Source organism: Hypanus sabinus, chromosome 5 (genome assembly GCF_030144855.1).
Source record: "Hypanus sabinus isolate sHypSab1 chromosome 5, sHypSab1.hap1, whole genome shotgun sequence".
NCBI classification, from domain to species: Eukaryota; Metazoa; Chordata; class Chondrichthyes; order Myliobatiformes; family Dasyatidae; genus Hypanus; species Hypanus sabinus.
The window spans coordinates 170,112,329-170,126,494 of NC_082710.1; the positions used below are offsets into that span (position 1 = coordinate 170,112,329).

At 43.2% G+C, this 14,166-nt stretch overlaps 1 protein-coding gene across 1 annotated transcript; it reads left to right on the forward strand.

Moving 5' to 3' along the window:
• Positions 1-6,657: 6,657 nt before the first annotated feature.
• Positions 6,658-7,756, forward strand: LOC132394570 (radiation-inducible immediate-early gene IEX-1-like). The gene is made up of 2 exons (XM_059970869.1): positions 6,658-6,878; positions 6,992-7,756. Exons 1-2 carry the CDS (start codon positions 6,705-6,707, stop codon positions 7,259-7,261), a joined length of 444 nt encoding a protein of 147 aa, XP_059826852.1. The 5' UTR covers positions 6,658-6,704; the 3' UTR covers positions 7,262-7,756.
• The last annotated feature ends 6,410 nt before the right edge of the window (positions 7,757-14,166 follow it).

Sequence of the window (14,166 nt, forward strand, 5' to 3'; positions counted from 1 at the left end):
TGAGAATCTATCGGACTTTATCGATAGATCTATTGAACTTGAGAATTATACGGGCTCTGCCTTTGTACCGAGGCCTTCCAACATCTCTTCAGATTTCAGATTCATTTATTTATCATGTATATGTTAAAATTCACTGTTTACACTTACAACCAATGCAACCTAAGGATGTGCTGTGGGCCACATAATCTTGTGCCAACATAGCATGCCCACAGTGTTCAGCCGAACAGTGCAAGCAACAAAGACACAACCCCAATAACACTTCAACAATACCAAAACAATGATACCCGAGAGCAGCCCGCCCCTGGGCCTCCAGCCACCAGTGGACTTAAAGAACCACAGGTATCAGACCTCTGACTTCCCCAGTGAACTTGTAGACATCAGGGCACCAACTGCCAGACACAACAACCCAGGGCTTCGACCTTTGAACCTCAAACTCTGGTCTCACAAAATTTGGTCTTCTGTCTTCTGGAGGCTTCAGTCTTCGCTATCAACCCCAGAACTGGTAGGTGACGGGACCCTGAACTCCAGACCTCAAAATCTGGACTTGCAAGCACTTCCAACCCCAGACTCACTGACCTGGGAGGTGTGGGGTAAAACACTGGCTGTCGACAATCAGAGAGTATTTCTGCTCATCTCAATCTTAAATAGGCAGCTCCTTTGCTTTTATACAGTGGCCCTTAGTTCTAGCTTCTCTATGCTTCCGGTAAGCTGCCAACATTAGCAAGGACCTCTCCCACTCCATTCATTCACTGCCCTTCCCTCTCCCACAGGGCAGAGGAAACCTTGGCCTGGGAACACGTACTGTCAGGTTCAAAGGCAGCTTCTGACCCCTGTTATCAGACCTCTTGCCTTGTAAAATCAGTCACCTCCACCATGGGCACTGGCCTCTTAAATATTCAGGACATCTTGAAGGAGGACTACTTCAGAAAGGCAGGGTCCATCATTAAGGACGCCCACCACCCAGGACATGCCCTCTTCTCAGGAAGGAGGAACAGAAGCCCGAAGGAACATCTTCTTCCTCTCTGCCATCTGATTTCCGAATGGACATTAAACCCGCCAATGTTACCTCACTACTTTCTTAGTTCCTATTTTTTGTACTACTTATTTAATATGTATATATATATTTACTATAATTCAATTATTTTTCTGTCCACTATCATGCATTGCATTGTACTGCTGCCATTAAGTTAACAAATTTCACATATGCCGGAGATGTTAAACCTAATTTACGATTCTGATTCATCTGCTGAAAGATGAACTTTTGATCTCCCAGCCTACTTTACTCTGCACTTTATCTGCCTACCTGCGTCACACTCGCTCTGTAAACTGTATTCTCTATTCCACTTCCTTTTCACCACCTCATTTGAGGGGTAACCAAGGGAGGGCGATAAAATTACGGGAAGTCATAGATAGGGCAGATAGATAGTGTTATTCCTGAGGTAGAGTAGTTTAAAACTAGAGGGCACAGTTTTAAGTTGAAGGTGGAGAAGTTTAAATGGTTAAACTGTTCAGGCAGAGGATAGTGATTCCATGCAACAAGCTGCCGGAGGAGGTGGTGGAGGCAGATACAATCATAATGGGGATGGCATGGTCGTATAACACTTTACAGTGCCAAGTGACTGGGGTTCAATTCCCGCCACTGCCTGTAAGGAGATTGTATATTTTCCCTGTGAACACATGAGTTTCTTCTGGATGCTCCGGTTTTCTCCCACATTCCTAAGATGTAATGGATGGCAAGAGTTAGTAAGTAATAGGCATGTTAATTTGGCATGGCAACAACTGCAGGCTGCCCCCTCACATGCCATTAGACTATGCCGATCATTAATTCAAATGACGCATTTCACGGTCAGCCTTGATGATTATGTGACAAATAAAGCTAATCTTTAAGCTTCTGCAGGTTCCATTTCAGATTCAGATCGAGATTTGTTTATCAGATGAGCATTGGAACTTACAGTGAAATGAGTCATTAACAGCCAACACACCCAAGGATGTGCTGGAGGAAGCCTACAGTTGTCACTGGCGTCACATAGCATGTCCACAATGCTCAGCAGACACAACAAGCAACAACGACAAAAAAAACCCCAATCGTCCCTCCCTCCCATCCACCCATGCACATACACAACCCTCTATCCCCAGCAGGTGTTTTGGCAGGTGCCCGATTAGGAGAGGGATTTGGGCTTAACTCAGGCAAATGGAATTGATGTAGATAGGAATCTCAGTTAACGTCAATGAGGTGTGCTGAAAGGATCTGATTCTCTGCTGTAAGTCTCAATGACTCTATAAATAACACCAGTGCACATTTAATCGAATTGTGTAGCCCTGCAAACCAGGGCAACTGGTCCTGCCTCCTCTATTTTATTTTATTTTGAGATACTTAAGAATATAATAACATAAGAAATAGGAGCAAGGGTTGACCATCTGGCCCTTTGAGCCTGCTCCACCATTCAATAAGATTATGGCTGATCTGCCCATGGACTCATTTCCACCTACCTGCCTTTTCCCCATAACTTTTAATTCCTCGACTATGCAAAAATCTATCCAACATTGTCTTAAATATGTTTACTGATGTAGCCTCCATTGAGCAGAGGATTCCACGGATTCACCAATCTCTGGGAAAAACAGTTCCTTCACGTCTCCATCCTAAATCTATTCCCCCAAATCTTGAGGGATACGTCCCCTAGTTCTTTTCTCACCTACCAGTGGAAACAACTTATCTTATCTATCCCTTTCATAATTTTATATGTTTCTATTAGATCTCCTCTCATTCTTCTGAATTCCAGCGGGTACAGTCCCAAGCGACACAATCTCTCCTCGTGGTCTAACCCCCTCATCTCTGGAACCAACCTGGTGAACCTCTTCTGCACCACCTCCAAAGCCAGTATATCTTTCCTCAAGTAAGGAAACAGAACTCCACTCAGTGCTCTAGTGCATAAACGGGCCCTTTCAGGCCTATGAGCTCACACTCCCACATGACCAATTAACCCACTAGCCTGTACATCTTTTGGAAGCTGAAGGAAACTGGAATATCCAGAGGAGACCCACATGGTCTCAAGGAGAATATATAAGCTCCTTACAGTCAGTGGTGGAAATTGATGTTGCATGGAGCGACTGAGCAGAGTCCAAGGGCAGAACACAGGCCCGGAGGTTGAGTTGGGGGATGCAGGCACAGATGTGAACGTTGAACAGCAAACCGGAGGAACCTTTACATAGAGCTCTGATATGGAGTCCTGATGGGGTTTTCATGGAATATCTTGAAACTAGAGCTGAACTTAGAACAAACGGTTCTAAGCAGTCAAGAAATGAAGTTATCACATGGGAATGTACCAACAAACTGGCAACCTGTGATCGTGATGCCATCGTATTTATTTCACAGTCTCCGATGAAAACCAGGTGTACTGAAATTGAGTAAACTAGCAGCAAATGGAGAACTAATGACTGAAATTAGGGCATAATCAGGGAGAAAGAAGCGTTAAAGGGGAACAGCTAACCAGAACCATGACAATTGAACCCTGGTCACTGATAGTGTCACACTATCTGCCCCATCCATCTGATTTATCAGTGAAGAGAGACTGCTTTAAACAAACGACAATGGTCATATGGCAACTGTAAATGCAATAATATATTCCTCACTGTTTTTCTTTACTATTTCAACTTTGGGCTTTCCTGTCATTCTTTCTTTGGGATTTTTCTTCTGTTTCATGGATGCCTGTGGAGAGTAAGAATTTCAGGTTGTATACTGTATACATTCTCTGATATTAAATGGAACCATTGAATCATTGAGACATTGGGCACATATGACATGCAAAGCTGAAAGCTTCTCAGGGTATTTCAGCAAAAGTGCAGAAGAAGACAAAGTGTGTGTGTGTGTAAAGGCGTGCAAATAAATAAATAGATAGATAGATAGATAGATAGATAGATAGATAGATAGATAGATAGAAAGGAATGTTAATTTTGAAGCCCTTGAAAATGAGTGTGAGGGTGTTCCTGATCCTGCTGGTGTGAGACTAAAGGTTCCTGTAACTTCTAAATACAAGAGGTCCTGAAGGTGTTGGATATCCAGAGTAACATGAACAAAATCCTGGAGGCACTCACCAGGTCAGGCTAGGGACAGGAATAAAGAGTCGGCATGTGGGGCTGGGCCCCTTCCCAATGGCTGCAGCAGGAAGAGAGCACGGCCTGGATGGCAGGGTTCTTTGATGAAGGATGAAGGAAGCCGATTTCTGGTGGCAGCACTGCTTGCAAATGCAGAATGTTGAGGTTGTGGAGCTGCTCCCTTACAGTTCCAGTGCCCCGGCTTTGATCCAGACCCTGGTGTTGTTGGTCTGGAGATCTCTAATCAAATTTGTTGTACGATTCCTTGATGGTTAAACTGAACTTGCTGTGTTGTTGCAGGTGTGTACAACTTTTGATCTTGTTTGTCTGGTTCGGAACCCAGTTTATTGCCACTGACATACTGTCTGTTGGGGTATTTGTTGCATTGTGGCAGCAGTACAAGACACAGAAATGCCTATAAATCGCCTCTGCTCACCTCACCTCAGTTCCAGGGAATCGAACAGTTCTGCTCCAGCAACAGCCAAACATTGGCTCATTCCACGCACTGGGGCCCAGGCCCTGCCACCTCGATTCCACCCCTACATGCCACACCGCAACCGGCCTGCACCCGTGAGACTTCAGTTCACGCCGCAAAAATGTCGGGTCCTTCAGGCGGTTCGAAAGCTCAGCTCAGAAAGGGAAGTTACAGGCTATTGATTGCGGTGATCGGATCCGAGGAAAAGTGTGATTAATACAGTAATTTATAGTGCTGTTTGCTGCCAGCAAGTTATCACTGTACTTCACCAATCCATGGGTTCAGGGGCTATTCAGAAATCTGATGGGAAAGGGGAAGAATCTGTTCCTAAAATGCTCATAACAGTGACTGTGCTGACATCACTATCTGGAAGCAAAATGGATCTTCTGGTGGTTGGCAATTAGGTCATTATTGTCATATATTACAAGACACTGAGAAACTCTTGTCTGCTTGCCATCCAGACAGATCATTTCATTCATAAGGACGCAGGGGTACTAGAAAAGGAGAACAGCAGAATGGTCAATATAGTGTTGCCCTTTACAGGGAAAGAGCAGTACAGCGTGGTAAATAAACTGCAAGGGCCACAATGAGGTAGATCAAGCGAGCAAGAGAACTGTGATCATAGAAGAGATCCGTTCAAGGGTCTCTGTTACAGTGGGACAGCAGCTGACCTTGAGCTCAGCCATGTATATATAAATGTATTTAATTATTTATTTGTTTGTTTGATTGATAATTCACTCATTCGCTTTGAGATACAGCCTTCCGGACTGACGAGCCACGCCACCCGGCATCCCACGAGCTGATCAATGAACCGGTACGTCTTTGGGTTTGGGAGGGAACCAGGGCACCCGGAGGAAACCCGCACGATCACGGGGAGAAACGTTCAAGTTCCTTACAGACCGCGTCGGGAACTGGCGTCGCGCTAACCGCTACCCAAACATGCCAATACTTTTGTATCTTTTGCCCAGTGGGCGAGGGGAGAAGGGGCAATGACGGCTGGGAAGGTTGTTGGCCACCTTCCTGAGGCAGTGGGAAGAGTCGATGGAATCAATGGAGGGGAGTTAGTTTGCGTGATGGACTGGGCTGTGTCCATAACCCTCTGCAATTTCCTGCGCTCTCAGGCAGAGCAGCTGCCTGCCGAGCTGTTTTGCTTGCATCCCCTGCACAGTTTCCTATTTTGCATGCAACTCGCTAAGTGAATTGCAGCAGTTTAGAAGACTCTGAACAATTTAGTAAACGCTGGGCAAGACATTCTCTTCGCTTCAGAAATCCTTCAGTTCGTTTGTAATTTCCAGTTGATCACGTTTCCTAATTAGGTCCTGGCCCGTGACTCCAGAAGATTACATGCCACCCAGATTACACACACAAAATGCTGGAGGAATTCAGTAGGTCATGCTGGAGGAATTAAGACTCGACGTTTCGGGCCGAGACCCCTCAGAGTCATCGGAGTTTCGGCCCCGATCGAAAGGTCGAGTGCTTCTTCCTCTCCATAAATGCTGCCTGATCTGCTGAGCTCCTCCAGCATTTCGTGTGTTACTCTGGATCCCAGCATCTGTGGAACCTCTGGTGTTGATTGTCACATTTTGCTGTATTTTAAACATTTCTCATGTGGGAATGGAGTTCCACTGAACTAAAGCCAGGCGATACTGCTAAAAATGGATTTACAAGTAACGCCTGCTCTGGCGCCTCTTCCTCTGCTCATATTTCATCATCCCAATTCCAAATCTAACTGGAGCAGGAATTAAAGGAAACCATGTTTCAACATCTTGATCTATTGCAGAAGATATTGTGTAATACTCCACGCCTGCTTGCCCGCGCGGTATGCCGTATGCTTAACTTGTGCCGCGGGTTTGTCTTAATAATTTTCCCTGGAAAAGAAAAGGAGTTTTCTTTTCCCTTCTGGCGTTGTTCCAGTATCTCCTGATATTGAATGATTTGGGGGATTTTCCTTCACTTTGATTGATAGTTAAGTTACCGCACCGCCCGACCCACGCATCAAATCATAGGCAGGCGCTGGTGGCGTACGTCACTGTGACGTAGAAGCGAGGGGCGGGGCGATTTAAGATTTAAGATTTAAAAGCTCGGCGAGAATGCTAGACATTCATTCACTGCTAACTTCCAGAACGAAATCTGCGCAATGTACACTACAGCCGAGATGAACCAACTTGCTATTCCACAACCACGCAGCGCGGGCTTCGCTGGCCGAAAGCCTACAATGCCCCAGGTCTTCACTTTCGAGCCAATCAGGCAAAATAAGAGACTCAATAGACGCAAGAAACGGTCTATTAAAGTTCTCTATCCAGCTCGCCAGGTAAAAATCTGTTAATGTTGTTCAAGCTTGCTTTAAGTTTCGGCAATCTTCAGTTATAACAAACTTGTTTTTTTTATCGTGTTATTTAAGTTCCCTTGCTTCTTTTCCTGTAGGTTCGGAGGACTGTTCCTAGCGAGAAAGACATGGCCAAGAGGTTGCTTCTGCTGTTGTTGTCCGTTGTCTTCATTCAAATCTACACTGCCACTGAAAACGACTTAAAAGACGCTGCTCCGGAGTTAACAGGTGTCCATGAAGTTCCCAGCGCGTCTGCAGGTGCACCTCCGGCTTCTCCTCAGCTGGCCATTTCGGTCGTCCTGTCCCCGGAAGCTGAATCTAACTGCAGCTGGTCTCTTCTCGGCGAAGTCGCTGTCACAAGGATGTGAATGAGAATGGGTGCAGCATAAGTGCCCTGTACTCGAGGCAGGGTTATTGACTGCAGCAAATGGATGCAGATATCCACTCTGGGACACAATGTTCGTGACTGGGGCGGGTCTCCACAGCTATCTGGTTCTGGGCCGTATCAGTGCCCTAAGACTCATAACTTATTCTGTGCTGGTTACCTCAATACTGATGAACAAAAGTGTAATTGTGCTGTTTATTTGTGAGATAGGCGTATTTATGTTTTTAAATTAATATTTAATGGTAATTTAATTATAATTAATTGATACTGAACATGGAGGACTTGTTTTAGAAGTATCTCCCTTTTATCTTATTACATTTTGTACTGTTTTTTTTTAAAAAAAACATCTCACCTTAACGGTGGGATAAAAAGACTCACTTTACAATGAAGTCTAGGTTTGTTAATGGTTCAGCCATCGGGTGAACTGGCCGTTCCATTTTGATGCTGGTATGTTCTGTGAACAATATTGAAATAAAACAAATTTGCAAAAAAACTATTTCAGTTTCCAATTTGCAATACTTAACTCCTCATGGTTTAGCTCTGACAAAAGATATCAATGGTTTTGAAAGAGAGAATTGAAGTAGTATTACTACAGTTAGTTAAAACATGAGACGGGGTGGGGTGGGAAGGGGGCAGAAATGCTAGGCTATAAGGAGCCTTTACAATTACTGTCAATATCATACATGCCTAGCATACAAGTGCCATGAATATTTGCTTATTACAGCACCTCAGTGTGATGAACAAATTGCATATTTAATATGCATTAAAAATGCATGGCAAGCTAAAGAAAACAGTATTGATGCAAGCTGACGGAATGAAACACAAGCAATTCTATAGACGCTGGAAATCCAGAGTAACACATATGAGATGCTGGAGGAACTCAATAGGTCAGGCAGCATCTAAAGAGCTGATCTTTCAGGTCTCTTGGCCCAAAACATCAGCTCTTTAGACCATAACACATAGAAGCAGAATCAGGGCTTTTGGCCCATTGAGTCTATTCTGCCATTCCATCATGACTGATTTAATATCCCTCTCAACTACATTCTCCTGTCTGCTCCCTGTAATCTTTGACACAGGGACAAATCAAGAACCTAACAACCCCTGCCTTAAATATACCCAATGACTTGGCCTGTACGGCTGTCTGTGGCAATAAATTCCAAAGATTCACCAGCCTCAGGCTTAAGGAATTTTCCCTCAGTTCTGTGGCTGTGCCCTCTGGTCCTACACCCATGACTACAGGAAACATCCTCTCTATATCCAATAATTGATAGGTTTCAATGAGATCCCCTCTCATTCTAAACTTCAGCAAGCATAGTCTCTGTGTCATCAAGTGCTCCTCGTGTTAAACCTTTCATTCCTGAGATTCTCCGGGGCCTCCTCTGGATCCGCTCCAATACCCGCATATTGTTCCTTAGATAAGGAATCCAAAACTGCTCACAACTTGTATTGCGAGCAGTTTTGGGCTGCTTATCTGAGGAACAATATGCTGGTATTGGAGAAGATCCAGAGGAGGCCCCTGAGAAGTGTGGTCTGACCAATGCCTTCTAAATCCTCAGCATGACACCTCTGCTTATATACAAAAGTACCTTTGTCATAAACGCTAAATAAATTTCCCTTCCTTATCACCAACTCAACCTGTAAGTTAACCTTAAGGGAACCTTGCACGAGAACTCCCAAGTCCCTATGCACTTCTGATTTTTGAATTTTACATGCCTTTATTCCTTCTGCCAAAGTCCATAACCATGCACTTTCCTACACTATAGTCCATCTGCTATTTCCTTGCCCATTCCCTCAATCTGTCTAAGTCCTTCTGCAGTACCCTGCTTCCTCAACACTAACTGCCACTCCACCTATCTTCATATTGTCTGCAAGCTTGGCCACTAAGCTATCAACTTCATCCAAGTCATTGACATATAACATGAAAAGAAACAATCCTAACACCTGTGGCACTCCAGCAGCCAACCAGAAAAGGTTGTCTATATTCTCATTCTACCTCCCGGCAATCAACTGATCGTCTAGCCATGCGAGTACCTTTCCTGTAATAACATAGACCCTTACTTTGTTAAGCAGCCTCAGGTGTGGCACCTTGTCAAAGACCTTCTGAAAATCCAAATAAAAAACATCCACTGACTCCTCTTTGTCTAACCTGCTTGTTATTTCCCAAAGAATTCCAACAGATTTGTCAAGCAAGGTTTTCCCTTCAGGAAACCAGTCTGAATTTGGCCTATTTTATCATGTGCCTCCAAGTACCCCAAAACATCATCCTTAGCAACACATTCAAACATTGTTCCAGCCACTGAAGTCAGGCTATAATTCTGTTTCTTCTGCCCCACTCTCATCTTAAAGAATGGAGTGACATTTGCAATTTTCCAATCCATAGGAACCATTTCAGAATCTACACAAAATGCTGAGGGAACTCAACGGGTCAGGCAGCATCTATGGAAAAAAGTACAGTCAACATTTCGGCCCGAAATGTCCCAGCATTTTGTGTGTGTTGCTCGGATTTCCAGCATCTGCAGATTTCCACTTGGTCATTTCAGAATTCTAGTTATTCTTGAAAGATCATTACTAATGACTCCGCAATTTCTTCATCTACCTCTTTCAGAACCTTGAGGAGGGGGGAGGAATATTCCAGTGTATACCATCTTGTAAGTGTGACTTATCTATTTCAGTTTCCCAAGTGAAATCTGCCCCGTCAGAGGCTAGTTGCTCTCCACTGTCGGTAGTACTACAGGAGGCACTACCTCACAAAGGCATCATCTGTCATTAAAAATCCCCAATACATGGGACATGCCATCTCCTTGCAGCTACCATCAGGAGGTATAGAAGCCTGAAGCTGCACACCATCAGTTTTGAGAGCAAGTGCTTCTCTTCAGAAGGGAGTGGTGAACCGTGCTCGCCGAGACAAAAACACATAAGCTCTCTAAAATCCATGTATAAAGACAGAGATTTTCATGTGTAGGGGACCCAATCATGCTATCAAACAACTGCCTGCATACTCCCCACATGCCCCAATCGATCTGATACTGTACTCTCTGCATATTACAAAAATCTCAACTATGACTTTGAATTTTCTTTCTTTAATGATCCTCCACATCTGTAACTGAATCTGCAAAACTGAAATACCAGTCATGCTGGATTGGACCAGGGTCTAAACCCAAAATGATGATAATTCCCTCCACGTTATGGAACCCGTCAAATTTTCTAGATATACCACCTCCAGAATCAGATTCAGATTCGTCTTTACTAGGAAATTATGTAATTGATTAGAGTTGATGTCACTTAAATCTATTCTTATCAAAGTTTAAAGTAAATTTATTATTAAAGTACTTATGTAGTACTGTAAAGTACCTTGAGATTCATTTTCTTGTAGGCAGTTATGGGAAAAAATAAAATCAAATTTACAAAAAGTCATACACAAACAGACAAAGACTGACAAAAAAGGCAATGTGGAAAGGAAGACAAACTGTGCAAATATAGAAAAGAAGTACTGAGAACATGAGTTGTGAAGAATCCCTGAAAGTGAGTTTGCAGGTCATAGACACAGTTTGGTGTACTGGCTGTTGAAGTTATCCACACCGGTCAAGAGCCTGATGATTATAGGTAATAAAACTAGTTGCTGAACTTGGTGGCGTGGGACCCAAGGCTCCTATCATCTCATCATAGCAACACACAGAAAATGCTGGAGAAGCGCAGCAGGTCAGGCAGCATCTAAGGAAAAGAGTACAGAGTCAGCATTTCGGGCCAAGACCCTTCATCAGGGCTGAAGAAGAGTTTTGGCCCAAAACATCAACTGTTTAATCTCTTCCATAGATGCTGCCTGACCTGCTGAGTTCCTCCAGCATCTTGCGTGTGTTGTTTTGAATTTCCAGCAGCTGCAGAGTTATTTGTATATGTATATATGTCATGTATATATATCTCAGCTCCTAACTTCTGGAAATGAACTATGCTTTTCTTTCCAAATAGTTTTTGCGTGTGTGGGTTTAATTCATTTCAAATCGCCTTGTCAGGTCAAGTGGAGTTTATTGTTAATGTGCGCTAGTGCAGTGGCATACAGGTACAATGGAAAACTTATAAATTTTCCCAGACAGCTCTGGCTTAGCAAACAGACTTTCAAGCTCCCTGGTCAGGAAGGGGAGAATTGCCTAGTGTCAAGGCCAATAGAGTCAGAACAGAAAGAGGCCCTTCAGTCCACTGAGTCCATACCAACCATCTCACAGTCAGGAAATGTAAAGAGTCTTGACCTAAAAGCTGCACAGTACAGATGATTTAGCGGTGAACAATAACTTTAATAATTAGTCATGAGGGGACGATGGAACAAGAGAGAACAGAAACTGGACACAACAGGCAACAAGATGAGCTTTGGGCAGGGAAAATAAATGCAAGGAGCAACCAGTTAAGGCCAGCTGGTTTAATAAGAGCTGGGGTTAAATAGGCTGTAGGTGACGACTCTGGGTTGAGCAACAGGTGAATCCTGGTGGCTGGGCAAAAACAGGGAGGTGCCTGCAGGAGCAGGGTGGAGAGCATTTTGACAAGCTGCATCACTGTCTGGTATGGAGGGGCTACTGCACAGGACCGAAAGAAGCTCCAGAAAGTTGTAAATCTAGTCAGCTCCAACTTCGGTACTAGCCTACAAAGTACCCAGGACACCTTCAGGGATTGACGTCTCAGAAAGTTGTGTTTATCATTAAGGACCTCCAGCATCCAGGGCATGCTCTGTTTTCACTGTTACCATCAAGTAGGAGGTACAGAAGCCTGAAGGCACACACTCAACAATTCAGGAAAAGCTTCTTCCCCTTTGTCATCTGATTCCTAAATGGACATTGAACCCTTGGACACTACCTCACTTTTTTAAAATATACAGTATTTCTGTTTTTGCACGTTTTTAATCTATTCAATGTACATATACTGTAATCGGTTTATTTATTTATTTTTCTCTTCTTTATTATGTATTGCATTGAACTGCTGCTGCTAAGTTAACAAATTTCACGTTACATGCTGGTAATAATAAAACTGATTCTGATTCTGGGAGATGTCAGTGGGATCAGGCCTCACACTGTTAAAATGTACAATACAGATCTATTAAAATAAAAATAAACTTTGCACCATCTTGAAAGGTTCTTTCTCCAGGCAGTTAATTTGATCAATCACTCTAGAGAGTCCTCTGCCACTTCCCTCTATCTGTTACTCCATCACTGCACTGTAAACACTTCAAACCATTTTCATAATGCTGCTTACATTGTAAATACATGCTGGTATTTATGTATTTATACACATTTTATCCCATATTATTTCATAACAAATTTCACAACACATGCCAGTGATATTAAACCTGATTCTGATTCTAAATTTACTTTTATATGATTCTTTATTTTTTAACCATTGCTGGATGTTGCTGTTTTCTGTTTCATGTCACACGCTGACCAACAGACCACAGCAAATTCCCGTAGATGGTGATAAAGATAATCCTTATTCCCCCTTGATCCTTCTACTGATCCCATTTTATTTTACCCGGATCATCATCAAGTTGCCCCACATTCTAACATGCACCTATGTTCAGAGGGTCAACGGACACTGGGTAATTGACACAAAATGCTGGAGGAACTTAGTAGGCAGCATCTGTGGAAAAGAGTAAACAGTCGATGGTTCAGGCCGAGACCCTTCATCAGGGCTGAGAAAGAGTCTCAGTCTGAAATGTCCACAGTATACTCTCTTCCATAGATGCCGCCTGGCCTGCTGACTGCCTCCAGCATTTTGTGTGTGTTGCTTTGAACTTCCAGCAGTTGCAGATTTTCTTGTATACGTTATTTATAGCCTTATCTCACAAAATAATCAGCTCCTACCTTCTGGAAACAAAATATGTTTTTCTTTCTAAATAGTTATTGCGTGGGTGGGCTTAATTCATTTCAAGTTTACCTTGTCAGGTCAAGTGGAGTTTATTGTCAATGTGCACTAGTACATTGGCATACAAGTACAATGGAAAAATCTATCTTCCTCGCACATAACTTTTTCCAGACAGATCTGGCTTATCAAACAGACTTACAAGCTTCCTGGCCAGGAAGGGGAGAAGTCCCTATTGTCAACGTCAATAGAATCGTAAGGCTTTGAAACAGGCCCTTCAGCCCACTGAGTCCATACCAACAATCAAACAACCATTTTCACAGAGTAGGGTTACATCAGGAAATGTAGAGGAGGCTTGACTTAAAAGCTGGGCAATACAGATGATTAGGCAAGGCAAGGCAACTTCATTTGTAGAGCACTTTTCATGCACAAGGTAGTTCAAAGTGCTTTACATAGAACAAGACATGAAAATTAAACATCAAATTTCAGACAATATAAAGAAAGTAAGATCACACAAAAAATAGATATGATGAATAGATGAGAAAAGGAAGAGAAGTTACAGTGCAGGAGGTTCTAACTTAAAGCTATAGTGAAAGCCTCAATTTAAAAGAGCTTAGAGTTGGGTCAGACTTCATCTCCTCTGGGAGGTTATTCCAGATATGTGAAGCATAGTAACTAAAAGCTGCTACACAATGTTTTGACCCTGGGGACTGTAAGCAGACCCGTCTCAGATGACCTGAGAGCTTGGGAAGCTTCATAATGCAACAAGAGATCGGAGATTTATTTTGGCCCTGGTCCATTCAGTGCTTTACAAACAAGGAGTAACAGTGTAGTCAATCCTCTGAAGGACAGGAAGCTTGTGCAGAGAGCTGAGAATTGGAGTGAAGTTTTATACTTTCTTTGCCTTAGTGAGGACTCTAGCAGCAGCGTTCTGAATGAGCTGCAGCAGTCCGAGGGAATTTTTACAGAGACCTGTCAAAATACCATTGCAGTAGTCAAGACTGTAAAAAGAAATGCATCGACAAGTTTTTCTAGACCTTGCTGAGT

What these genes read in the sequence shown, in the direction of transcription:
- LOC132394570 (XM_059970869.1), top strand. Translation starts at nt 6,705, where the DNA reads ATGTACACTACAGCCGAGATGAACCAACTTGCTATTCCACAACCACGC. An exon ending in TTCTCTATCCAGCTCGCCAG is followed by an intron (nt 6,879 to 6,991) that starts GTAAAAATCTGT and finishes CTTTTCCTGTAG; the next exon opens with GTTCGGAGGACTGTTCCTAG.